The sequence below is a fragment of the Centroberyx gerrardi genome, chromosome 17 (assembly GCF_048128805.1).
Source record: "Centroberyx gerrardi isolate f3 chromosome 17, fCenGer3.hap1.cur.20231027, whole genome shotgun sequence".
NCBI lineage: Eukaryota > Metazoa > Chordata > Actinopteri > Beryciformes > Berycidae > Centroberyx > Centroberyx gerrardi.
In genome coordinates, this window is record NC_136013.1 from 14,811,761 (window position 1) to 14,837,880 (window position 26,120).

Here is a 26,120-nt window from a genome sequence, read left to right on the forward strand (position 1 = left end):
ATTTGTGAGAAACGTTTAGCAAATATTGATAGTTCTTGGGATCAAAGGCAAGGAAAAGGGGGCTGTCTAAAAAGAGGAGAGAATAATCGGTGCACAGTGCTTTCATGAATGATTTATGCAACACAAGTAATAGTATATTCCCTGGAAAATGCATTTGGATTTTCAAACTCAAGTGGTGTTAGATCGTGAGTGCTTCACTCAAGAGTTTTCCATCAAGTCACTCCTGAAACATATAAACCAGTCTTTTGGCTGTGTACTCACAAGCTTGTGTGTTTGAGATAGAAACCACTGATTGAAATAATCTCTCAAGCTGTGAGCACTTACAATACCTTGTCCAAATTTGAACTACTGAGTTTTTAATACTATCATGTAGAACACAGATCAAGCAAAAATTGTGATAAATCAATTTGGAAGCTACAGTATATCTAAAGGAAAAAAAACACATCAGCATTCAGGATCAGTGTTCCCTCTATAGCTGTTAGTCTGGTGACCCACGTTTAATTATTTATCAGTATGTAACATAAATTAAGTCGATATAAGCAGGTTTCTGTAAGTGTTGGTGGAAACACATATTAGATGTAGGATCATTGCCATACAAGATTCAGTCAAAACTTCACATTAGCAGCAAGTTTCAGTACATTGGACAGCGACCTCCCCTGCAGGCACACAGTCCGTCCCATATGGACTCAACGGAGACAAATGATTCTTTATTGACTTGTTTTAATTAGTGGTGATGAATAGCGGCAACAGTAAAGCAGTGATAAGACGGTGTTACTGTAGCAGTAAAGCAGTTAAAAAAAATCTGTGCGTCTGCCAGCAGAATGAAATTACTGCTGGAACCATGATTATTTTACAGCCCCCGCATCTCCTGGGCTGCAGTTGACATTTTAACACAAGGGGGCATAACGAGCGAGAGAGAGAGAGAGAGAGAGAGAGAAAGAGAGAGAGAGAGATACAGATACACAACGGCTCCACATGTTTTAGGCCTGTGGGGATTTAGGCCTGTCCTTCTTCCTTAATCCTTGGCATATACAGTATATCCCAAGTTGGCAGCATTTGTCTGACTGGTCAAGTGGTCCTAAACATTTCACAATTTTGGCAAAGAACTGTTGAACTGTTAAGAACCACTTAATCAGAGAGACCCACACTTCTTCAAGGCGATGAGGAGTCCGTCCTCTAAGCCGCTGCTTCCACTAGTGAAAGAAAAACAGCAGCGATATTTAGATTCTAAACTGGTCTGTTGGTTAAAGCACGAGTTAAAACATCACTGAATGCAGATTTCAGACCCAAGGCCTATTACAGAATAGATCTGCAGAACATGTACATCTCACCCAAACAGAGGTCATGACCTTTATATGCTTTTTCAGAGCGTGCTGCTTACCTAAAGAGGTCCTGTCCTTGTGATGGTGCTTCCTCGTGTCATCCGTGCCTAGACTGAGTGACTGAAGAGCGCTGCAGCTCTTTATATAGTGTTTTGGGGGTAGGTTCATACAAGCCTCTCATTCAGGCAGGAATGAGGCCTATGCTGGTCCAACCGGATGAGCTGGGTTCCACCAGCCAGGAGCGCCACCGGGCAGCCGCCCTCGAGACAGAGATAGCAAATACCAGTCTGTGTAGGCTGACGAGTCACATGGACATATGCTTTTTAATGTTGTCTTTGTAGGTTTTTCTTCTGTATTAGTAGAATTTGTGCTGGTGGTTACACTCTGATTTATCACAGTTGAACAGTAAGAGCACACACGCAGAATGATGTCAGCCTACAGGCCTGTATTTGGGACGGATGGGGCATTTCTCCTACTAAACGCCTACTGCAGTCAATATGAATCCCATTATTATTCAGAACACATTTCTTTAGAGAATACGACGGGGGATCTTGGCACGCTAATCAAAATGACCTCCAACAATTGGGGAGAAGTGCACTAATTCATATGGATAACCACATCACATGCAAATCACCCGGGGAAAACTTTCACCGGGAGCAGTGCATGTACAGTTTCATGCGTGTTTCAGGCATGTTTACCATCCGTATCGATCACAGGAGCCATTGAAAGCCTTGAAACTAGTGATTTATTTATGTGTGCTTTTTCAACACATATAGCACTGCTTACATCAACATTACAATCTCTAATGCAACACTGATGCTATGGCCACAGAAGAAACAGACCGCCGAATAACTTTAACATACACACTCTAACACACATATACATACGCTTTTGCAATACAGCACTGAGGAACTACTAGAATCAACAGCATTGGAACCAGCAGGAAAAAATTCAAGTCATTTATATCTTGGTATATTATCAAAATATATCTGCACTTCACAGTCATATGTAATCCGAGAATAAAACAATAGGCTACTCCTTTATAGGTAATAACATACAAGAGTGAGAGAAAATGATCTGGATTGGAATGAACTGTTATTAAATTATGTCAAATGTAACATTCAGGGTTTATACAGAGCAGCAGGGTTTAACATCGATTACCAGTTGCACAACACCGCCAAGACCAGCATTATATGCCGTCGCTTTGTCGTTTTGGAGGCAGGAGATTTGAGAAGACGCTCCACACACACTCCAGAAGACAGAAACTATGGCAGAGTTTCAAGTCCTTCTCTGACTCGCATGATAGTCTGAATCTCATTGCCACCTTTCCAGCTAGGAAAGCAGCATAGAAACAGGCTGGTTGAGTATGAATGGAAATTGCTGGGTTTTTTTTGTAATTCACTGCCTCAGGGGCAGATATATATTTCAACTCATGTGGACAAGTGCTAGTGTTGGACATAATCTCAAATAATCCCAGGACACCAGTGTGCACGATTACATCCGAAATCTCACTTTAAAATAGTGAATAAATAAGACCTGGGAATCAACCCTGTACTTCCACTAATCATGAACATATTGCTATAGATACAGACAACAATGTAACATAGCTTTCAGAAGCATCTACGAAAAAGAGATCCTCAACTCTTTTGTCATAAAACAAAGACCATCCCGCACTGTTGAAGGACTAATGGAGGTTTTATCATTCACCTCAGGTTGCCTTGAATTCCCTGATTTGATGTCACATTACTGAGTGTTGTTAGTATTCAGTATTAAAAACATTCGATTAAAACATTCAGTATGGTAAAATGTTTCCATATACATATCAGACTAGTGTGGTACAATGAAACATAAACATACATCTAGTGCTGCCCCTTCTAGGCACTGTGCAATGACATCACTGATTACTCAAGGTTGTGCTGTTCGGGGGTTTGGAAGGATAGGCAGAGTACAGTTCTATAACTATATGAGGCAAAACATACACAAACTATATGGCTTAAAGGAGTATGCAATTCTACAGGCTTATGCAGAAGTCCAAAGGGACTTCTGTAAAGTGAAACAGCGGACGGTGTGATGAGGACGGCTTGATGAGGACGGCTTGATGAGGTCGACTTGACGAGGTCGACTTGGGAGGTAAAGGAGGAGGTGGAGGACGTGTCCTGTTGGCTCAGGCGGCGTCAGTTCAGGATCAGGTTCGGGGGGCAGAGAACTCAATCACTCCTCCGTTCTGAGACAAAGAGAAAGACACAGGATTCAACTGGAGTGTTGGTGACTGAGGGGTGTTTGCTTTCAGCAGTCTCTACGACCTGCATACATACACACACACACACACACACACACACACACACACACACACACACACACACACACACACACACACACACACACACACACACACACACACACACACACACACACACACACACACACACACACACACACACACACACACACTCTGGGTTAGGCCTTCAGACTCAGCAGGTTGCACAGGTTTAGGATTCGCAGGCATTTTATGTAAAGCCATCACAAGCTGATCAAATTCTATCTGATACATTTTCAGCTAAAAACCAAAAAGGTTTGAGGCATGGCTATGTACTTGTCACTTCTTAAAACCGGTGTTATAGACATGCATTTATGTCATTGTTCTATGTTTTTCACTTCATTTTACAGATTTGTTTAACCTATTTCCTCCTTCGTGTTTCCTTTTTTTTTTTTTTAAATCTCCTTTTGTGTTTTACTATTCTTATTTAATGCCTTGTTGTGAAGCTGTAAATGCTGCTTTTAGATAAGTGCTATATAAATAAAGTTTATTATTATTATTATTATTATTATTATTATTATTATTATTATTATTATTATTATTATTATACTAGAAAATACTAGACAAATTATAATTATTAAAAATTATTAAATTATTAATTATTTAAAAAAATCATGATCACATTTTTGGTTTCCTTTCATTTTCTGAAAGGACAAACACTCTATGAGAGGGAACATAAGAAGTTGCAAAAAGGCATCAAACTCATTGATGCAGCAGTTCTGTGAAAGCACCACACATCACCACACAGAACAGAAGGGGAAATATGCCTGAGCTACACCACAGGGTGATGTAAACGGACACAGAGGGGAGTCAAAGCAGTCATGCCAGGGAGATCTCATGCTCAATATGGAAAACACACATATACACTGAATGTCATTTACCTCCTCCTCATCATCATATTCATCATATTCATTAAAATCACCAAATATTGTCTGGAATTGAACATAAGACAGACATGTGATTGAGAGGCACATAGTCACAGAATTACACCAATGTCAGTGTTGGACTAGCATGCATCTTGCTCAGGTTTAAGCAGTGGAGGTTTGGAGTGAAACAAATACAGGTATATAGGAGCTAGAATGGAAAACAGCTGTTACCTGGGCTTTAGGGCTCATGAGCTGGCATAAAAATGCCACCACTTCCTTCTTACCAACAGACTGGGCCTGGGACAGGTGAGGGATGAGAAAGAGACAGAATGAGAAGGAGTTTTACAGTAAGGGTTATTATTAGTTATTATTATTAAAGCGGAATGAGTCTCCCCAGAACTCACCACTCCTATTGCTGTCTGTCCGTCATAGCCTGGTTTATTCAGATCCGCTCCAGCTAGGCTCCATATCTCCAGACCCTCCAGGTCACCACTGGCTGCCAGGCTAAAACACAGACAACAGGAGTGTTAATTACAGCATTAATAACACAATCACCTTAGTTGTACTAGTTGTAAGCAAATGGACAAAGTTTGATGGTTAGATGTTTGTGCTAAGATGCTTTTCAAAAACGTTTTGTTTGCTGTAACAAGTTGGCGTGTTCCGTTTTATCTCAGCAGAGACACAAGCCATGCTTATCGTACGTTGCAAAAGGTTTGTTTCTGAAACTGTACATATGAACTGTCTTGATCCATCTACATCAAAACATGATAAGGTGTCTCAACAAAGTAGAAGGGAGCCAGGCAATGTCTCCTATGGCTGCTGACATTGGAGATGCTGAAGAGATCCAAAGCTATGCTGCCAGGGAGCATTCCTACGGTTTGCGCAAGACTGGGACAACTGGTCGCACCTGTGACAAGTATGTAAGATGGGTCACTATGCGTGGCTGAGCAACTGAGAATGTGTGCTTATATATGTGTGCATTTGGTTATAGATATATACAGTATATATGTGTGTGTGTCTCACCTGCACAATTCTGTGCCTGCTTCCTCCAACTCATCCCTGGAGAAGTGGGCTCCAGTCTTTCTCAGCAGCTTCACTGCATCCTTGTGTCTGGGTTAGATAGAAAAAGAGATGGAGAAAATGTATCATGTAGTCATATTATTATCATTAAAACAGATAAAACGCAAAGCACATTCTCAATCATCACCTGACCATCCTTTATTAAAGTTACTGTTGAGAGGCATGACTAAGAGAATATGATATAATGTCTTCAATTCCAAACTTTTGAATTCTGAGTCAGAGGTTAACAGAGGTTGTGGCGGTGTGATTGTTGCTAGGCGAGTAGGGACAAGTTCCTTACGCCCCCACAATGAACCACCCACACAGGAGTCACATATAGTGCCATTTGCATAAACAGGTTAAATGTTATTCAGCAGTTCTGATTTAGGGGTTTAAAAGTAAAAAAAAAAAAAAAAAAAAAGCACTGAACTTGGTAAGTAAGGTAACGAAACCTAATTGTTTATAGGACAAGTCTGTAGGCTGTGAACCACAGAACCAATTACAAGTCCTTAAAATACACTTCCTGTAGTGTCACCCTGCCAGTATCTCTCATCTGTGAAACTGGGAGCTGGCTGGTAGGACTGGTTCAGAGGACGCTCCCCTCTTTTGTTCGCTAAGACTACTTTCTCTGTGCTCTCTGCCATTCCTTATATGGGCACCGGGTTGTAATGCCCTGAGAAATGTGGATGACACTGAAAGCAAGTCAAAAACGCGGACATCCTGAAAGCAATTCAAAATTCCAGTTCTAAAAGTTGTTTAATAAAAATAGATTTAAGAAGGACATAGCAAGCCAAGGCATGTAAGGTAGGCAGTGTAACGGCAGGCGTTGGTGCCTCAGTGTGTCCCTCTCCCATCACAAAGACAACAAGCCCATACTTGCTGTGCCAACCGTTAAAAAGGACAACAGCCACTTGCCACGGCTTTGACATGTACAACGTTTTCACCCTGAGGCTCAACATAGCACTAAAACAGAAACATTCAGCGTGAGTTTTCTCCGATAGACATTTAGAGCAATGTCAATGAATGACAAAATAAAACAAAAACAACTCTGATAAAAATAAACACTGCCTAAATTGTCAGATGACAATTAGCCTAATTAGCTTATAATTATTGTTTGGCCTCTAAACTCCATTACGAGTTGCTCCCCTGGTTTCAACCCCCCTCTGACAGCCGCTACTCCCCTCTTGTCATTTAACCAGAGCCAGATTTCCTACCATGCAGGAGCTCATTTAATGAACCCCCCTCTATAGCAGCTATTAACAACATATTTTCACTAAAGACTGGGCTGAAGATAAGGTATAAAAATGGTTGCTAATGGCCAAAGGGGGATTTTAAATGCCCCACTTGCAGCTTCATGAATGGTACCATTACTCTGACACACAGATGAACACAAACACATCAACCCTTATGGTTTACATTGAGGTGAGCCTTACCTAAAGCGCACAGCATTGCATAGAGGTGTGTCCCCATAGCGATCTTTAGCATAGACTGTAGCCCCGTGACTCAACAGGTACTGCACCACTTTAAGATGGCCCTCACAGGCAGCAATGTGTAGGGGTGTGCGTCCATCATAGTCGCCTAGACACAGGTTACTGCCCTGTGCAGGAGGAAAACATGACTGCATCAGTTACACTGTACTTCACTTGGTGCTTAATAAACCGTATATTTTCTATAACCTTCTTCTTTTTTACTCTTTTCAGCAACACCGTGCCCTGAAAGAAATGAAGAGTAGGTGGATTAATGAAAATCAAACTGACTGAAAAACCTAAAGATTATCCTTATGGTCAAAGTTCACCACAAAGGAGGGAAAATCTATTTATCTAGTACAGTGAGTGTGAACATGGCGAGTTTCACCTGCAAGCCATCTTCAGTATCTTGCAGGAATCAATGGCACACACTGCTTTTCCAGTTCTAACAAACAATGCTAGGGTTAGGAGACAGATACAATCACTGAGCTTCATGCCTGCTTTTAACCATTTAGGTTTTATAGATGGAAGTATACAACTTTAAACTTTTCTTCTTTTTCAAGGTTAGATGAACTTTGTCTCATGAAGCAGAAATTATATGAAGTCAGAATGAAAATAAAATAGATACTAGGAACTGTATGTTCATTCACCCAGTGATTGTATGCCAGACAAGCCACATACAAGCATGTGACATACATGTACATGTGACTATTCTGGGGCGATGCTAGGCCTGCCATACCAGTCTGGTCTCATGTTTTTGTTTTCAAAAATGTGGTCTGTAAACTTTGTACTGTCCTATGTGATATAAACAGGACTGCACCCTGTGTGCACGCGCGTTCTGTTTCTTATACCCCTCTCATAGGGGAATAGTGACCCTGGCTGACAGCCAGTGTGACAGGGTCCACTTGGGTAGGTTGAACCTGCAAAACAACCCTGGTCAAGATAAACCAGGTCAAACGCTGGTCCGCCTGGTGTGAAAGTTCAGTTGAACACAGAAAGAAAACACATCTGTTTTTGATGATGATAATGTGAATTGCCTCCCACATGGGATGGTCCAGATCAGCAAACCATAATGATCCTGGGTCGTGAAAGCGGTATTACATGTTTGAACAAAACAATCAAAAACAGATAATGATTATCTATTTATAGAGATAGATTTGATTGTTGCTCACCATCTCCCTTATGGCTTCTAAGGCCTCTAAGTCTCCGATCTTAGCAGCAGCACATGCCAGTGCAGGTGTCAGGGCGTCACGGATGGCTTCCAGCTCCTGTAGACACCATAGATTTTAATCATGAAAGTGCTTAGTGTAAAAAGCCTTTGGATATGAACTGAATGAGCTTAGTTTTAAACAAGTTGGATTTTTATGACATTTCATGCATCATCTGGTCATGACAACCTTTTCAACAATGTCTGTACTTCTATGGGACCCGGAAGCATTGTCAGATAAGGTAATGTCTGATGAAAACCTGTTTGTCAGAAATCCTGCTAGCTGTGTCGGGGTGGCAGAGTGTCACGCAGTCTCAGTATCGAAGCGTGTGCATGTCTTAGGTCGTAGCTGCTGGTGAGCTCACCTCCTTGCAGCTGATGCTGAGAGACTTGGCGATGACCTGGATGAAACGGCTGTCGCTCAGGGAGAGCGCGGCTCCCTCTACGTCAGCAACCATCTCACCTCGCAGGTTCTGGCCCATCATCTGCACAGGGTCACACACACACACACACACACACACACACACACACACACACACTTCACCTTTTCTTCAGTTTTCCTGTGTGACATTTCGTTTACGCCAACTCTGTGGTTATAGTGTTACTCTAAAAAAGGTGTGTTTTTCTTCAGTTCTACAAGAAAGAAAGTGTTAAAATGATGCCACAGCTGAATGTAGAGACCCACCTTTTTCCTGGCCTCTAGATTGAGCTCTGTCCTGGCCAAGATGTAGGACAGCTTGGACAGGGCAGCCTCTGGGGTCATGTCACAGCCAGCTATCAGCCCTGCATCTATCAAAACCTGAGGAAGTCATAGGAAAGAGTGATGGTTCAATTGATTCCTTCTGTCTACCCTGATCACAAGTTTAAGGTTCTTCTCAACTGACTAATCCCTCCAATACCTAGTAAATATCAAAAGTTAAGGAGGAAATGCAAGACTGACTACTGACCAAGTGGCATCGCCTACCTTGCCAGTGGCGTAAGATGTGGACACGGACCCCCTCAGACACTGGGTGCAGTTCATGATGATGACGCCGCGGTCAGTGGCCTTCTTCAACTCATCCAGCAGGTCAGCACGGTTATCAGGGGCGTTTCCGCTGCCGTACGTCTCCAGGACCACGCCCTCCATGGGCGGCTGCAGGAAAGCCCTCACCTGCACACAGATACAAACACAGTTTCAGACCTCAAACAGCAATATATTTTTGTTCATCTGAACTGGCTGCTCGACTGGGTGGGATCAAGAGCGAGGAATTAGTATTCTGTTATCTGCCCTTCTAACCACCACCACCCTCCTATACCCACGCGTGATCCCAACCGCTCCCCTAAAAGCCCATCTGGTGCCGTCTATGCAACCAGTCTCTCAGTCACTGGTTGACTGGCACTGGGAGACCCTATACCACATCAGTAACCCTGGCATCTGGAGAGGAGATGGCTGAAATGGCTGAAATGGCAGGAAGGCGAGAACCATTAATTTTAAGATGTTAGCAGGCATAATGTCACTAGGCAAGAATAGGGCTCTTAACATAAAATGCAAGAGAAGAGGTGACATTAAAACTGCCAGGTTCAACCAATATTTTTTGATGTGATAAGCAGATCAAATTTGGATCAAGCCTCTCACCGACAAGAAATTTTTGACACGAGGTACCAAAGAAGCCGTCATATGGCAGAGACAGTGGGCACATGAGAGCCTGGTGCCTAATCAAAACTGTGCCTCATAAAGGCAGCTAAAAGGTCTTGATAGCCAACCTGGGCAGTGAGAGCAGATTGAGACAGTAAAGCCACCCTCCCTACAGCCTCTTGAGGGGGAGGTGCAGCTAAATGTTAGAGTATCTATGCCAATCCCCGGTCTTTACAGGGTGATTGGTCATGGCCCATAACCCCATCTCATTTTTCTCTGGGCTAAGCTTTGTTGGCACCTTAGAACATGAACTGGAAAGAAATGGAATACAGGTAACAGTGCTGTTAGATAACCACAAAGCTGACTATAATATATTCCAGTTAGAGAAAAACAACTGTTTTTCTACACTACGATGCCTTGAATTAGATTCTGAGAAAAAAAAAAAGCTAGCTCATAACATCATAGTTGAGATGCATTTTTGCACCAGTATTACTATTCCTCTCCTCCATGTATGTATGTATGCATGTATATGTGTGTGTGTGCGTGCGTGCGTGCGTGCGAGACACTGCTGTGTTCATGATACCAGTGCCATATTATTACTGGAAAATAAATAGTAATGTCTATTTAAGCAAAACTTGTAGACCTCTCTCCCTCATCCCTCTTCCACACATGTGGTTTCTCCCTCCCCTTTCTTTCCCCATGTTGTTCAATGACAGCGGCAAAACAAGAGGACTTGTAAATATCAGGAACAGACATGCATAATTGCATTACGAGATTAGCCTATGATAATAAAATGCCATCAACTGGTAATTTATGTTTTTTTCAAAAGCAAACCACCGAATCTAAGGTTTTGTTTTTATTTTGCTGTTTTCGTCAAGACATGTTTGATTCTTGCTTTCCTTGACAATAAGCCAAGAATGAATAAATTAATCAACAAATATACATCATAATTATCCAGAAATAATGGAATGCAATCAGATTGCAATTTTGGGATTGAGTGAACCTTTGGCATTTATGCAAATAATTATAATAGACAGGTAATCAGTGATGGAACAGGTTTGTTTTTTTTTAGATTATTTTTTGCCATTTTTATTAGATAGCTTCAAGTGGAGAGAGACAAGACTGGGAGAGAGAGGAGGATGACTACATGACAAAGGTCCTGGGCCGGATTTGAACCCAGAACATTGTGGTTACATGGTATGCGCCTTAGACAACTGAGCCACCAGGACGCCCTGGGAAAAATTTTTAATGTTTCTGACCCTGCACAGGACCAGGTCCCTGCTTATGCGGACCACCAACAATCTTGGCTCATTAGTCAAGACTGTGCGACAGGCATCAAACTATGAGCTGTTGAATATTACCTCAAAGAAAAAAATATATATTTTGTAGTTTTTTCAACTAAGGACCCAGGAGAACAAGTAACTTCTGGACTCTTGGTGAGTATGACGGAGGGAGAATAAACATTGCTAGTCCAGTTCAAGAGCTGTAACTCCAGCATATCATCAACTATTCTTTGATAGGGAGAATGCAGTCGTGGCATGCAAGCGGAGAGTCAATTCACACGCCATATTGCATCACCCTCTCTCAAGGGAGCAACTTACAGTAGCAGCAGTGATGCCTGGGAACAGCCTGAGCAGGCCCACATTCCGGTTCAGCTCAGTGTTGACTTGGAACCTTGCTGTGGTGTTGGCCCTCCACACTGTGTCCCAATTGACTGAGGGGAAGATGGAGAGAACAGATCAATAAAGACCACCCCCCTCTTCTGGACATCTGATGAAACTGGCTACAACAGAGATTTATTTGCCACATAACAACACGACAGACCCATTACAGCCCTTGATTACTTTTAATATCCACTTCAGCGTTGGCCAGAGGAGCCAAGTTAGGAGAGCAGAAGGCGTTGAAACTTCCAGAATCCACCTTGGTCACACGATTGCCCCTGTAGAGTTTGTTGTGGAAATACAGGCACACCTGAATGCAGAGAGATACAGGACAGTGTTTTATTCAATGCACAAACCTTTGCTATACTGCAAAGAGAAAATCCCTTTAACACTGCAGGACTAAAGATATATGGAAACTTAAGTACCCTGATCTAAACATGACATGGTTTTAACCAGGCCCATTACAGTACACCCGTCAATAAAACCATATCAGTGTGTCCTTATCAACTGAAGCAGCCTTCATCAACGTGAGGCAGTATAATAGATGCAATACAACGAACATAGTTTTACTACGCATCCATCTTACAGACACAGACACAACTTTTCTTCCTGTTTCTGGTAATTGTTGTTCGGTATTGCGAAACACATCTCGCTGTCCTTTAGTAAGCATTCTCGTCAGACAAGTAGTTTAGGGCGGCTTTTGTTGCCTTTTGCATGCAAACAATGCTCATTCTCACACCTGTCTTCCTAGAGCATGGCATATTCTCTGCTGCCTCAAAACATGAATCAATACATAGGGTAACTTTTCATCTTTATCATTCCCAAAAAAACGATAAGGCAAAACTAACAAAAGAAATTCACTGCTGGATCTAGTTTCACATTCATCCTCTTTTTCTCTTTCATTCACAAATTAAACAGCTCATAATTCCCCCGTCTTTAAGATCAGTGAAGTACGACCCAATCCAATGACATGTAGACGAGCAGCTTTTCAGTTGCCATCCCCATTCACTCACCTCAGGAATGACAAATTGTCCAGCAATCAGCAGCGCCCCCAGCAGGTTGTCTCGGCCATCGTTCCTCATCTCATAGATTGGCACCTGAACACAGGCCGTATCTTATCTTTAGAGGGCAGTAAACACTTAAAGTGCCATAGAGGTGTTTTATTTGTTAGAGCTATGAAGATAGCAGCTCTTACCTGTGAGCCGGTGAGAATGACTGGTTTGCCCAGGTGTTCACACATGAAGGACAGGGCCGAGGCTGTGTAAGCCATGGTGTCTGTGCCATGGAGGATCACAAAACCGTCATAGTTCTCATAGTTTTTCTGCAGTCAGACAACAAATGAAGATTGCACATTGTGGATCATTTCAGATAGTGATCTGTTTATTCTCACTCAAATGATTTTCTGTATACTGTAGTATTATATGCATACTGAGAAAATGTGAATACTTGTTTGATTAATTGATTGATGACTAGCTTTAAAAAAACAACAACATAACTTATGTGCTGCATATCAATTTTATGGTTATGGAGCGAATCTAAAACCTAAAAATGAAATTAATATGGCAGCAATTACCTCAATGTCCTTTCCAATTCTACCCCAGTCTTCTGTAGTCATATTGCAAGAGTCCAGCAAGGGGCAATACTCTAAAACTGAGTAGACAATCCTCTTATTGTCTTTATTCAGCCTGGATAAGAAACAAGTTATCTATGAGTTTCAATCATCATATACAAAAACCCAGCTTATACCCAGGTTATTATAGTGTTCTTTGTCTTGGTTGTGTTTACTTAACAGAGTTGGACCAAGTTATGTTTAAATTAGAGAAGTGAGTAAAAAGAAGGGTAGGGGAATGCTAAAAACCAAGCCGACTTTATGAAGCGAGACAAAGTCTATTTAGCTGGGCCTTCTGTCTCAGCAGCAGGGTGCCAAAACCTGTTTCAAAGCACAGAGAGAGAATTATGGAGGTGCGATGAAGGAGGGGCATGGCTGGCACATGTTAGGGAGAGAGAGCAGCACTTTAAAGTTGAGCATTTTCCCTTTCCTCAGGGTAAGGCCCTACTGTTCCATTAGGCATTACCATTGTGTATTGTAAATACAGGCAAAGCTGAGGGACAGAAGGTGGCCGACTTGTTCTTGAGGATTGCTTGAGGGTTGTTTGGCCTACAGTAGACTTTTGTGTCCCAATAAAAGACAGGTCATTTCAGGTTAAGGCAAAAACCAATGTTTCTTCTTCCATCCCAATTATAAGGGGGCAGCTCAGGCTTGCTTCACATGTATACATATTTATGCCTCTTCTAAGTGGAGTTTATGTCAGGCGTCCTGTGATCCCACCTGCGACAATCCGAATAAGGAAGCGTGCCCGGCTAAGCAGCTGTGAAAAGATTTTCCTTTTAATCTCCCTTTTAAAGAAACGGGGTGGGACACGGCAGCCCCCCGCATTACCATAGGGCAGCCTCTTAACACGGAGACGGGCTGAATGGAACAGCAGGGGGAAGAACAGGCGAGCCCCAGTCCACCTAACCAGGGGCCTACAGACACTCTTCCAATTAGCCCTAAGTCCACACTCAACCCTACAACATATGTTGTTGATAATCTTAAAGCCAAAGTGCCACAAGAAACAATATTCAAATCACCAATTATTCATCTATCTGGCGGTGTAGCCTCAAGTATAGCGAGGCTGTACATTAGCATACCAGCGCTAAGATGCCTCATAGCCTGCTAATAATGAAAGGAGGAGTGGTGTTTATGTGTGTGTGTGTTGGGAGGGGGAGGGGGGACTTAAGAACTGGGATAAGAAGGTTGGAGGGTGGGGGCAAACGGCCTTGCGGCTTGCCTCTCAACATCACATGAATAAAGCTTTTCAATAAATCAATAAACTAATTCCCTCCTCAGAAGTAAGTATTCAACATAGGCTTGGCAATTGCATACTATCAACAGCAGACCCATTAGACTTGCATATGAGCCTATTTCAGTTGATGTTAACACTGTATAAACTCAATGCTGAGCAAATATTAAATAGGTAAATCATGCTGAACACAGCAGGAATCAAAAACAAGCAAGTTAATAAAAAAAACATGCACACTTGTAAAATTAATTATGATTTATATAATTATTAATATTAAGTTTGTGAAGGCTCAATATTAGTATAAATAAACTGGTTAGGGTTAGGGTTCCTAAAAATCAAGACATTTAGCAAGTAGATAATTAACAAAAAGGGAGATGAACACTAAATCTGTAAATCTAGAACATCCTGAAAACTCCCTGTATAGTTACTGAAGCTGTGTAAAGTGTGAGGGTGTGGGCAATCAAATATAGTAGTCCTACAGAAGAAGCACTACTATGTGCCAAACAAGCACAGGCCCCCCTACTTACAACCTCAACTTCAAGTCTTGTTCGAAACAGGCTAGCAGTGACTGTTGTGTGGCTTCCTTATCTTTACCCTACAACCCAGCACACCCTCCCCCTCCTGGACCTGAGGCTTTCACAGTGGTAGTCAGGATGGAGGGGTAGGGGGTCTGGGCGCTGTGGGTCTACATGAAGATTAAGTTCCAGGCAGGAGACTGTTGAGAGAGGTTTGACCCAGGGAGTCTTTGCCCTGGACTCAGCCTCCATCTTGAGGGATGCTGACCTGACCAGGATCCCGGTCACAAGGGGGTCCTCTCACTGCTCCATAACACATGCACCAGGAGACTAGACAGCATGGATCAAACACGCTAGAGGGTAGATTCGCCTTTCTTTCGCCAGGAGGGCAACAGCAACTTACTCCTCGCAAACTAAACCTCCTTGACGCAAAGGCGATGCAGATGCAAATATTCTAGAAACATTAGGTCATCTATTAAGGCTAGTCATCTGCCAGACATTAAAAGCAGCTGGCTCCCCGGTCACAGAGGTGAGGTGAGCAAGAGCAGAGTTACACACATCGGACCCATAAACGGTCCAGGCAACCTGCAGCTCTGTGCTCCTGTATCCCTCCCTGGCAATTCCTCCTATTGCCAAAGGCCACATCAGCAAGCGTTTCCTGCCAGGCAAGCACTCCCTTACATTTGGTGGGAAGGAAAGCACAGACATCAAACCACTCTCAAGCACAGTGCAGGCACACAGTATGCTACCAGTACTACAGGACCCGTGAAATAGCCGGTCAGCATGGCGCGTCGGCTTCCTGTCGAGGCAACACAAGCAGTTTAGAGTCATAAATTCTGTTGCCACTCTTGGGAGAACAGTGAGGGGTTTTGATTCAATCTCTGCTTTTTGAAATATGAAGTGTAGCTTGCGCTGCATCATGATCATAATACCAATTGCAGTCTTGGGTATAAACTAATATTCATAACAATAAAGTGTGTTGCTCATCAATTCTAACATGATTTAGTCTATACAACCAACAACCTGCCTTGCACAAAGTTCTGAAAAGCACATCTATGATTTCACTCTCTTCACGATGGGCTGCACATAGGAATTTATATCAATATGATTTAGGACTATTAAATCCATCTCAAACACAGGGGTATCCCTCGATTGACTAAGGCAGCCATATAATAACTTTAGATTAGATCAATTGTAAAATCTTGGTTACTGGGAAGACAAGTAGTTTAGTAAATCTAGTGGAATGTGCTAGGGTTTCTCATTATTAATTATTTGGGTGTTGGGTATTATTTTATTTCTTTGAATCACGTACACCACTGCAATGCTACATGCATAGTGAAAGAATGGAGGATTAAGAATGGATCTATCACATGACAACCTTATAAGTCCAATTTCAGTGATTTGGATTTTGTATTTAAAGTGATATTTTCATTTGGTGTAAGACTGATCCTCATGCAAGTTCCTGAGTGGTCAACCACCAACACTAACCCTATAAGTATACCACAAAACCAACTAAATCAAATCATCCAAAATAGTATAATTTTTTGTTTCAAGAAGTACGTTTTGGAGCCATTATAGCTGAGGTTCAGAAGCAGGACCACACCTCAACTCTTCCTGTCATTTACCTTTATAAGCCTACCTGCCCTTCATACCTGCCTGCTCTCATTCTGCTGTGCCCCTCCCTCTCTTTCTCCCTCCCTCCCTCCCTCTTTGTTCTCTCTCTCCATCACAGGGTTTCCATGGGGGGGTCCATTGTGCCTGGGAGCTAAAGTGGATGCTTCACCAACACTTTCCTCAAACTGCAGTTCAGACGTCTTCGCACTCCAGCAAGATATCCCAACTTTACCATCGTAATCATATTCAGTGTCATAAAACATCCTAAAACTACATTCAGTTGACGGTGTGGTCCTTGGCTCCTGAATGCCTATTTGCAGTTGTTAATAAAGAAAGCCAGATCAAAACCTTGAATGCAAGTGATGAATAGGCTACAAACTCAACAGGGCAAGTCATGTTGGAGGTTGACAGCTAATGAAGTTGCAAAAGGCAGGTGTACCAAAACTGAAAATGTAATATAATATAAAAACATCAATATTATTTGAAATATCACTTAAATATTCAGAAAATTTGCTCATGATCCTAGCTCCTGGGAAACCCATTTGAAACGCATTGTTTAATTTCAAAAACGTATGGCTATGACTCTTTCTCAATTTGTGTAAACTGTAGGAATTATAAGGTTTTCAACACACAGACATCAAATACAAAAAAGACTTGAAGTATAACTTACGGCAGGACCAGGGTGTTTTCAGGTGGGTCATAGTAATCATACAGGCAGGTCTGCTGGGCATACTGCTCATCATGGAGGATAGGCAGCTTGCGCAGGCTCTTCACAAAAGCATTGGCTTTTGGGGCAAGGACTGTGGGTGACAGTAACAGAAAAGAGGGACCATTGTGAGATTTTCTTGCTTACTATATCACTACAATCACTGGAGGAATATTATATTTTCTTAATGTGGCAAGGTTCGAGGCGAGTCATTCCCCCATTAATGTGATGAAGAGGCAATGGGTTAAGTGCTGCGCTGTGGGGCGAAGGGAAGTCTGCTGCACAGTTGTCTCTGCTGAGGTGAATTAACCATACCGGTGGTGTGTAAGGTTACGCTTTTAAATAAAAAGTTAAAATTTAATTCAGTAATTAAAGTTTTGAGGGATTTACTGCTAATCTATGTTCAAATTTTAATGTATAGGTGCGAAAAAGGTCCCGGGCCGGATTCGAACCTAGGATGTTGCGGTTTCATGATATGCGCTAGACCACTGAGACACTACTTATAGTATTTTAAACAAATTAAGGTTCAAATGTGTAGTGATTTCTTTCCCAAAGTCAGCACGGTTCTAATTAATTCCCTGGTATATTTGTGACAGTGAATTCAGTAGGTTGTATTCGCCTAGACCTTGGTCCACCTTTACTTTCTGTGAACAACCAAAGATTACCTGTGCCCGGGGTTGCCGTTTCCTTGTAAAATAAAATACACTAAAGCAGAATTTAGAGTGTGGAGTGTCTATTATTCCTATGCAACATTAATCAATGAAGACTTGAGAGAATAATACAGGGGAACTACCATCATTTCACCACCACGTCAGTCTCATACTGAACCCTAGTGGTAAACTTAAAGATGGCATTGTGGCAGACTGAAAAAATCCTTACACAGACCGGCCGTTTTATTAGGTACACCTGCTGGTTAATGCAAATAGCATGTCATCCCCCTCTCTCTCTCTCCCCACTCTTTCCTGTCTCTCTTCACTATCTATATCTTTTTTTTCAAAAAAGAAACAATATAAATAGTGAGAGAGCAAGGCAAAGCCAATCAGTCTAAGCACTCAGGCACTGATCAACCAATCATGAGTCTTTTACTCCGTTGATACTTCTTATTCAAAAATACATTATTTAGAACTGATACCAATCAAAATGTTTAGATCTTGCTAGAGAAATGCTCATATGAAATTTAAATATCTGAATATCTTGTTTGCACACCATTGGGTAAGGTTTTTGTCAATGTGCTGTCATACCATATATTTCATTCAAATATTAACACATGTTCCTAACACACAGTGTGAATTGTTTTGGTCTTTTAACAACTAATACCAGATATTGACTAAATTAATATGGTCATCTATGCTTTATTGTAGCTACTGCTAGTGCTTTAACTTTGAAAAAGGGCTTCTGTTGAAAAATATTTTCCAGTTGTTCGTAACAATGTCAGAAGAGCCTAGTGAAGCCGTTTGGGGCCAAATTGTTCTCGTGAGTGCTTAAAAACTATCCTTGCGCAAAATTGCAGCTACATTGAAAGTTTCTACGGGCACAGTACAACACATTTTCATCCAAAGCAAGACACACCACACCATCTGAAGGCCAGTATATCAAGCAAACATGTTGACGAGACAAAACAGCATCTTCATCCAAGATACAAAACCAACTGAACAAAGAACGCCCTACTCCAGATTACAGGTCAAAAGATGATTTGGAAGATGCTACTCTCCCATTAAGGCCGCAGTTTGCCAACCACCTCTTCAACGACAAAACAAGTCCCGACATTTAGCATTGGCCAAACAATACCACAATTTCACTGTTCAAGACTGGAAGACAGTCTTGTTTACAGATGAACCAAAGTTTGAACTTTACAGTTGCAATGGGAGAGCTTATGTGAGGAGACGGCCACATGAGAGTGCACTTAGCGAAAAAATAGAATACTTATGTGTAATGTGTTAAAAGTAGCAAGGGGGGTAGATCATTGAGCCATAAAATGATCATACATTTATCCTGGAAATTACAGGGCCAAAACTAGGCTGTATCACAGTTATTGAAATATGACCTAACATTTTCCAGAAGACCTTTACTTTGCATGGCCAAAGGTTATGTTGACAAGGGGATTTTCTCCCTTTACCTTTCTCATCAAGATCTTGCGACCTTCTCATCATGGATCCTAAATTTAGGTTGTTTGATGTCTGTGATCCAGGGCCAGTGCTCATATGTCTCTCAGCTGCCAATCTCTCATTTCAACTAGTCATGAAGAATTTTCCGTGGTGCACAAAGTGCGACTTGGTCACGGTCTTCACAGCTCTGTTAACGTCCGAGGACAGTTCGCTGTGCCCGGTCTAATAGTCTGCCATTTGACTTGTTAGTGGTTAGAAAAGTAGTCTACTTCACGTGGGCTTGGGTGTAAAGATCTGAGCTGTCAGACACAGAACAACCAATGGTGGGCTTATTTCTATGGCGGACCAGGTCCGCCCTATCAATAAATCAATAAATAAATCAGTAAATGCACAGAGAAAAGGGGAAATAAATGAATAAATCAATCAATCAATAAATAAAAGCACAGAGAAAAGGGGACTAAATGAAAAAATAAATCAACAATTACATTTAAAGCCCAAAGAAAAAAAAGGAAAGAAATGAATAGATAAATGCAGAAATCAAATAAGGTGATCTACTTTACTGCAGTTTGATTTCATTTACCTTGGGTCCAAAAGTCTGAGTCCACTACCAATAACTGTTGTTTCATCGTTTATCAAAAACGAATTTACGTTTTTAGTCAAATGATATTTCCTAAACAATATTACATATTTTTTCACTATAGGCTACAAGTAAAAAAAAAGTTTGTTAGCATTTACTAAGTCAAAATTTCTCAATATTTGATATGTCCACCATCCGCCTTAATAGCAGCTTGCACTCTGTCTGGCATCAATTCTACAAGTCTTTGCAAAATTTGAGAATCCATATTTTTCCAGCAATCTTTTAGAGCATCCCAGTGAGTGTGTTTTGATGTTACAGTATGTTTCGCCTTTTCCCTTTTCAAATGTTCCCCAAGATGTTCCATGGGGTTGAGGTCTGGTGACTGTGGAGGGAAAGCCATGCAAGTCAGCACTCCTTGCTCTTCTTTGGTCTTCAAATAGGCCTGGCATAGTTTCAATGCATGTTTAGGGTCTACTTCAAGCCAGAAGGGATGGCATGCCTCTGCAGAATAGAGTGGTACTGTCGATGTTTAGTTGATCTTGTGCAAGTCATCAACTCCGGAACAGGAGAAACATCCCCACAACTAAATATTTCCACCACCATGTTTGACTGCAGGTTTTATGCACTGTTTCATTAAGAATGACTGGCTAGGCAGTCTTTGGATTCAAATAAATTATGGGTGCAGGCTTGTGTGAAGACAACAAAATATGGGTTTCATCCAAATTGGCAGACATCATGATGCATTTGCATATAATGGGCCAACACATTATATTCAGTCACGTGCGAGTATGCCAGCTCTAGGCAATGTCAACAGCTCCAGAGAATGCAATAACAATAACCTTTATTTATGTAGCACTCATCAAAACAGTGTTACTTTATGAGATTAATAAAAATGTAAGAAATAAATACAAACGTGAACAATAAATAAGAGAATCTCTTACAATGCAGATGTGAAAGTTTGTTGGATGGCCTTGGAGAATGCTTGTTGTTTTACACAGTACCTGAAGCTGGAAGGACCTGTGTATGTTATTGCACCCCAGAGCATTTGTTGTTATGCCCCAGATGTTATCTAATACCTTCACTTCAACTAGTTATTCATTGAGAGAATCTGTGATGTTGCTCCAGCTGTGTCATATTGTTGCTGTACTGTGGAAACTGCATCATACTTCACTGCACTCCTCTACAGCAAGTGTAGTCTATGGGTCTACCTCAGGGGTTCCCAGACTTTTTCACGTCAAGGATCCCCAAATAGAAATGCTTTAGCCCCAGGGACCCCCATCTGAGAATAGTTTTATTAACCGTCTCTCCTGTAGGTGGAGAGAGACAGTTACCTCAGAATAGTCATTCTTATTCATTCATTTGGGACGTCTCTGGCAGTCCTCCCAAATATATTGCTCATTCATATATAAGGGTGAAGTTTAACTAATCCCTGGGTCAATTTATTTCATGTTAGGATGCAGCTGCCTTGTGCTAGTTTATTACATAGAGTCAGTTTGCTGTTCTGTATTGCAGTAGTATGCAAACGTAGCTATATTTAGCCCGTTCACATAGCCTAGCTTCAATTTGCCAGTATTTAACGACTGCGTGCAATGCTATTTCAGGGTTATGTACGTGAGACACAGGATTAACCCGATGCCACATGTTCACATGACAACACTCACTGTGCTAACAACTAGCTAGCTGCCACACTACAGTCGCCCTTGCACGCAGATTGGAAAAAGTAACCGTTAGAGAGTAAAATAAATTCAGACAGCCATATCTACCGTTGTCATGAAGTGTCATTCCAATGGTTCCTCCTGTGTTGATAACCAGGACTCGTGCCTCGGCACAAGGGGATATGATGGGTTCAACGGACTCAGTCAGGTTACTGCAGCTCGACAACTTTCTCCTTCGGGCTTGAAACGTAACATTTCCACGGTTGAGATTAGTTTGCGAATGAAAAACATCCGACTGCTCAAAGTGGTTCAACTTCGGTTGCGACAGAGCCCGGGCGAGGGATGTCATGTTGTCTGACACCGAGGAGGGACTGGAGATAGACCTCTTCCATTCCGCCATGATTACAACTCAGCCGGGGCTGCCGCTTTAAAAGTGCTCAAAACACAGTGGTCTTAAAGGGCTACGAGCACTGCGACCACTGAGTGTAGGCTACTTACGACCACCCAGACCCAGAGCAGTATGATGAAACTTGCAGGCACCTGTAGCAATAACACAAAGGAGTGCGGTTTTCATGGGTATGATGATGATGCAATATGTAGGAGGCGTGGACAGTGACAGTTTTATAGGTCTGTATAGGCTAGGCTACTTGAAGACCTTTCAGACAGTAGACATGCGGTAGTGTCTGGGTAGTAGCCTATGCGCTGTCGTACCATAATGAGTAAAGAACTAGTAAAGAACGCCCTCTTGAGTTACAATAACCAAATAGCAAATACCATTTGACAGAGATATTCTGCTATCTTTATAGCTCTATGCCTTACAGGTCTACCATATGAATCAACCCCCTGTACCTCAAAGCCACTAAAGATAGTCTAGTTTTGAGGGGAAATTTTTAACCTGTGAAAAGTTCTAGACTCCATATCTTACAGAGCCCACATGAAAAAATATATAGTTACCATCATAGCCTAATTAGATTTTACTATAATGTTGTATAGTGTAGGATAATGTAGTAAGTAGCCTATATAGTATGTATTATATTGTATCAGATGTATGTATGTATGTATGTATGTATGTATGTATGTATGTATGCATGTATGTATATGTATGTATGTATGTATGTATGTTTGTATTGTATTGTATAGTATGTATTATATTGAGGTATTTATAGGCTAGTGTAGTATTAATAGTACAGTATAGTAGCTTGAGTTATACTGTAGTATTCAAATAGTATACATAATGTGGTAGTATACTTTAGTAGTTTTTGTCACTGTAACTACTGTACTTTTGTTGTACAGCTCAGCTTCTACAGATTTTTGCTTGCAAAGCTTTCCTTGATTGAGTATCAGCACATAAATAACATTATCATTTCCATTAATTGCAGGGTCATTTACAAGAATGTTCTGCAGTAAACAAAGCTATCAGGGAGAGTGGGGTAAATTTTGCCTGTTGGAATTTGCACTCACAGAAAGTATTCACACACCTAAGTCCTACATTTGATTTGAAAAAGAACGGAACATACCGGCCTAGTACCCTCCCAACTTTTAACTAACCAAATTAGTTAAAAGGGTGATAAAACATACCTCACTGGGAAAGGGTGGCATGGCTTTTCTGAGTGATTATGCAGTCGCTTTAGGACGCCATAGGATTTGCAAATCTTTTCAAATGTAGGACACAGGTGTGTGAATATTTTCTGTGAGTGTAAATTCCAACATGCACACCCCATAGGCTATCATGTAAACCAGTGCTGTGGGAAGAGGTACTTTCCTCTCCTTCCTCTTCTCTATGAAATTTCAGAATGGCAAATGGCCCATTTCAATTGTCATGTCAGATATGAGACTTTTCTTTGGACTGTTAGCAACTTTGTTTTATAGGTTTGCTAAAACAATTTGATTAAAACCTGATCTATAGGGATCATATCCATGAATAATGATGGTAATACTGAGTGTTGAAGACGTCTCCTCATCCCCTACCAACACAGCCTTCATATGCCATTTGGTGGACACATTTATCCAAAGCGCCTTACAGTGTCTACATACATTTTAGCAAAGGTGGCCCCTATAGCAAGGGCGGCCCCTGCTTAAACATATAGCCTTATTAAGAAAAGGAAAACATACTTTAGGTTTATGAAAGCTATGATAATAGGGGATATATCTGTGGGAGCATCAGAGGTGTGTAACTTATTATCATCACTACAAACATGGATTCCCAGGCAAATAGGTTTGGATTAGCTGCCTAAATTCCTTGCAGTTCTGTGTCCCACTACCATCCAAAATGAAACGTGTAACATGCCTGTAGTTTTATAGTTTCCCAAAAAGCCTTTCTAACACCGGTGGCTTACCTTACCCAAAGTACTGGCCCAGCATACCCACACCTTTTGGTAAATTGAGCCAAAGTATCAATCAACCTATCTTTGTTGGGACACAATTTTGAAACAGCAACAGCCATATACAAAGCATTGTTTTTAATATATGTGTAAGAGAATCTTTGGTAGACGGGTGAGAGCATTTTTGATCTGAACAGAAGCTTAATGTAGAAAGCACCTCAACATTTTTTGCATTCACTCCCCAAGAGAAACCCCAGAAGACTTTCTGAAACTTGAAAGTAATTATTCTGTGGTTTTTCTCCCATCAATGTTGGGTCACTTTGCAGCACATAATTAGGCTATTTTTTGATTTGTGATGAGCATAGAGGTGGTCTAGGCCAGTGGTTCTCAACATGGGGTCTGGGGACCACCAGAAGTCCTTGAGGGGCTTCCAGGGGGTCCCAAGCAAATTGATGAATTGTTAAACTTCACCATTATTTCATTTACAAGAAGTTAACATAATTAGAGAATGTAGAAGAATTAATCTTTTGATCATAGTTTCACTGTTATCTCTCTGCCTACAATACAGATAGTCATGGAATTCTGGACAAAACCATATCTAACAATAAAAATTTTCTCAGATTTGGGTCCGAGAGAAAAAATCTCATCAAATGGTTGTCCGTGGCTCTAATGTGCACTAAATTAGGGGTCCATGATATGAAAAAGTTTGAGAACCACCGGTCTAGGCAATAGGATTTTTTCTGCGTTTTTTGCTTTTTTTAGTCTTAAAGTATCTTAATATTTAAATACAGCACATGCCCACTTAGAAATCTGTGTTAAACTCGGTGACTAGATGGCTAGTGAACTGATCAACAAGGATTTAGATTATAATAAAATGTTGCTTTTCACTTTGTGTCATTAATTTTTCATTTTCAAATTGTGTTTGTGAATCAAAGACTGGAAAAAAATATAAACAAACCTGTTCTTAAAATAACACAGTTTAAGGAGGCTAAGTGAATTAAACCTAGCGTGTGAAACATTAATGATTGGCTACTCACAGTGTCTTCTATACTGTGGTTTTAGTCATCTGAACTCAGTTGTAAATATTTTATAGCCAAACGTCTGTCATTGTCACTTCTTTGCACACCAAACAGCTAGGCCTAACTCATTGTGTACCTCCCAGTCCCCTGCAAAGCCCTGAAAGACATAATGGACTGTTGTTGTAGTCATACTGCATCTCAGTGCAATAAGAAAGAAGTAACAAAACCTGATTTTCATTTATGTTATTTTACCAGCACCTGCCAGCAAGGAACAGAGGATACAATTGTTCAACCCTGTAATTTCATCACCTCGACAAAAAGCTACTAAAAATCCAGAGCACTGTAAATAAAGTTTGTTAAGAGATTAAATGACTCACAGCATTAACACAGGTCATGATATTGAATAACATGTTGAAAGAGAGACGCCCACCAAGGGACAACTCTTTTATTACTGAGATTCTTTGTGAGTCAGAGGACCAGACGCATTAGTCAGAGAGGGTGAGCTTAAAAAACAAATGCTAAATCAATTGTCTGGTGAGTCTAATAATATTATATAATAATTGTCAATAATACTCATTATTATTATGTGTATGTGTAACTTGACATTGATTTAAATTTTGAGACTTATTACCCTAAAAGTAAATTGAATGTGATCATCTAAGAGATTAGATTGCTATGGACTTTTAGAATAAAGCTTTAGATTGTTATCATAGAGTGGTAATGTCTGGTTTATTAATGTAATTTTCCCTTCTCTGAGGTGTCAACGGGTCAATGCAGAAGACAAAGGATGCTACAACACATGGATTACACTGATACCAAGTCCAGCAGTATACGGACCAGCTTCACAGCCTAGTGCTGGAACATAAGTATTGTATGAAGGGAATTGTGCAGCAGCAGAGACTATATAACAAGGCGATCAAGAAACTGAAGTCTAGCTGCAGCAGCTCATTCCTGATCTCTAGGGCAAAGACTCCATGTAGCTCCACTCTCCCTCTCCTCTGACAGACAAGAGAGCAGGAAGCAGCAGGGTCCAAATGCAGATGTCCGGGGACAGTCAAAGGACAGTCCTTGACCTACCATACATGGAACTTGACAGCCTGATGCTGGACTTGACACAATCTGTTAGTGCTGGGACAAACATGTATTCAAAGAAACGACAACCCTCATGGGCGACCTTGACATTTGCAGATATAAAGCACAGACACATTGTGATGATTCAGACAATGGAACCATTCAGAAAATGGCAACACTT

The 26,120-nt window shown here is 41.2% G+C and overlaps 1 protein-coding gene across 3 annotated transcripts; it reads right to left on the reverse strand.

The window, feature by feature from the left end:
• Positions 1 to 2,057: 2,057 nt before the first annotated feature.
• Positions 2,058 to 22,106, reverse strand: aspg (asparaginase homolog (S. cerevisiae)). 3 transcript variants are annotated; one of them, XM_071924165.2, is made up of 18 exons: positions 21,637 to 22,106; positions 17,156 to 17,285; positions 15,635 to 15,670; positions 13,087 to 13,198; positions 12,709 to 12,834; positions 12,527 to 12,610; positions 11,697 to 11,823; positions 11,454 to 11,566; positions 9,202 to 9,387; positions 8,923 to 9,036; positions 8,603 to 8,722; positions 8,203 to 8,298; positions 6,998 to 7,161; positions 5,529 to 5,615; positions 4,910 to 5,009; positions 4,737 to 4,802; positions 4,521 to 4,571; positions 2,058 to 3,546 (listed from the first exon to the last, which is right to left on the reverse strand). In XM_071924165.2, exons 1-18 carry the CDS (start codon positions 21,926 to 21,928, stop codon positions 3,508 to 3,510), a joined length of 2,043 nt encoding a protein of 680 aa, XP_071780266.2. In that variant the 5' UTR covers positions 21,929 to 22,106; the 3' UTR covers positions 2,058 to 3,507. The 3 variants fall into 3 exon arrangements, with proteins under 3 accessions (XP_071780266.2, XP_071780267.2, XP_071780268.2); XM_071924166.2 differs by lacking the exon at positions 15,635 to 15,670; XM_071924167.2 differs by lacking the exon at positions 4,521 to 4,571.
• Positions 22,107 to 26,120: the final 4,014 nt, after the last annotated feature.